The 336-nt window shown below is 74.7% G+C and overlaps 2 protein-coding genes across 3 annotated transcripts in view; both read left to right on the forward strand.

Annotated features, from left to right (window-relative positions):
* The first annotated feature begins 30 nt into the window (after positions 1–30).
* The window catches only part of LOC103256388 (inhibitor of nuclear factor kappa-B kinase-interacting protein-like), a 35,079-nt gene continuing 34,773 nt past the window's right edge, over positions 31–336 (forward strand). Inside the window, exon 1 of one of the 2 annotated variants that reach the window (XM_021710521.1) lies at positions 31–63. The gene's annotated coding sequence lies outside the window, so the exon portion shown is untranslated. Of the gene's footprint in view, positions 64–215; positions 263–336 lie in introns of those variants that run through there. The other variant, XM_008054268.2, reaches the window with a different exon arrangement.
* Positions 231–336, forward strand: part of LOC103256390 (inhibitor of nuclear factor kappa-B kinase-interacting protein-like) — a gene marked incomplete at its 5' end in the record, with an annotated part of 20,495 nt that continues 20,389 nt past the window's right edge. Inside the window, one exon of the mRNA XM_008054271.2 lies at positions 231–262. Within this exon, the coding sequence (XP_008052462.2) occupies positions 231–262 (32 nt within the window). The remainder of the gene's footprint in view (positions 263–336) is intronic.

Raw genomic sequence — 336 nt, forward strand, 5'->3', positions numbered from 1 at the left:
GGGCCTGGCCTGGTGAGTGCGGGGGCCTGGGCCTGCTGTCGCTGGGGGCTTCCCTGGGCCTGGGCCTGGGCCTGCAGTCGTGAGGGGCCGGCCTGGTCCTGACCTCTGTCGCTGGGGGCCTTCCCGGGCCTGGCCTGGTGAGTGCGGGGGTCTGGGTCTGCTGTCGCTGGGGGCTTCCCTGGGCCTGGGCCTGGGCCTGCAATCGTGAGGGGCCCGCCTGGTCCTGACCTCTGTCGCTGGGGGCCTTCCCGGGCCTGGCCTGGTGAGTGCGGGGGTCTGGGTCTGCTGTCGCTGGGGGCTTCCCTGGGCCTGGGCCTGGGCCTGCAGTCGTGAGGG

The sequence above is a fragment of the Carlito syrichta genome, unplaced genomic scaffold (assembly GCF_000164805.1).
Source record: "Carlito syrichta isolate Samal-C Ts95f unplaced genomic scaffold, Tarsius_syrichta-2.0.1 Scaffold289339, whole genome shotgun sequence".
In the NCBI taxonomy this organism is placed as follows: domain Eukaryota; kingdom Metazoa; phylum Chordata; class Mammalia; order Primates; family Tarsiidae; genus Carlito; species Carlito syrichta.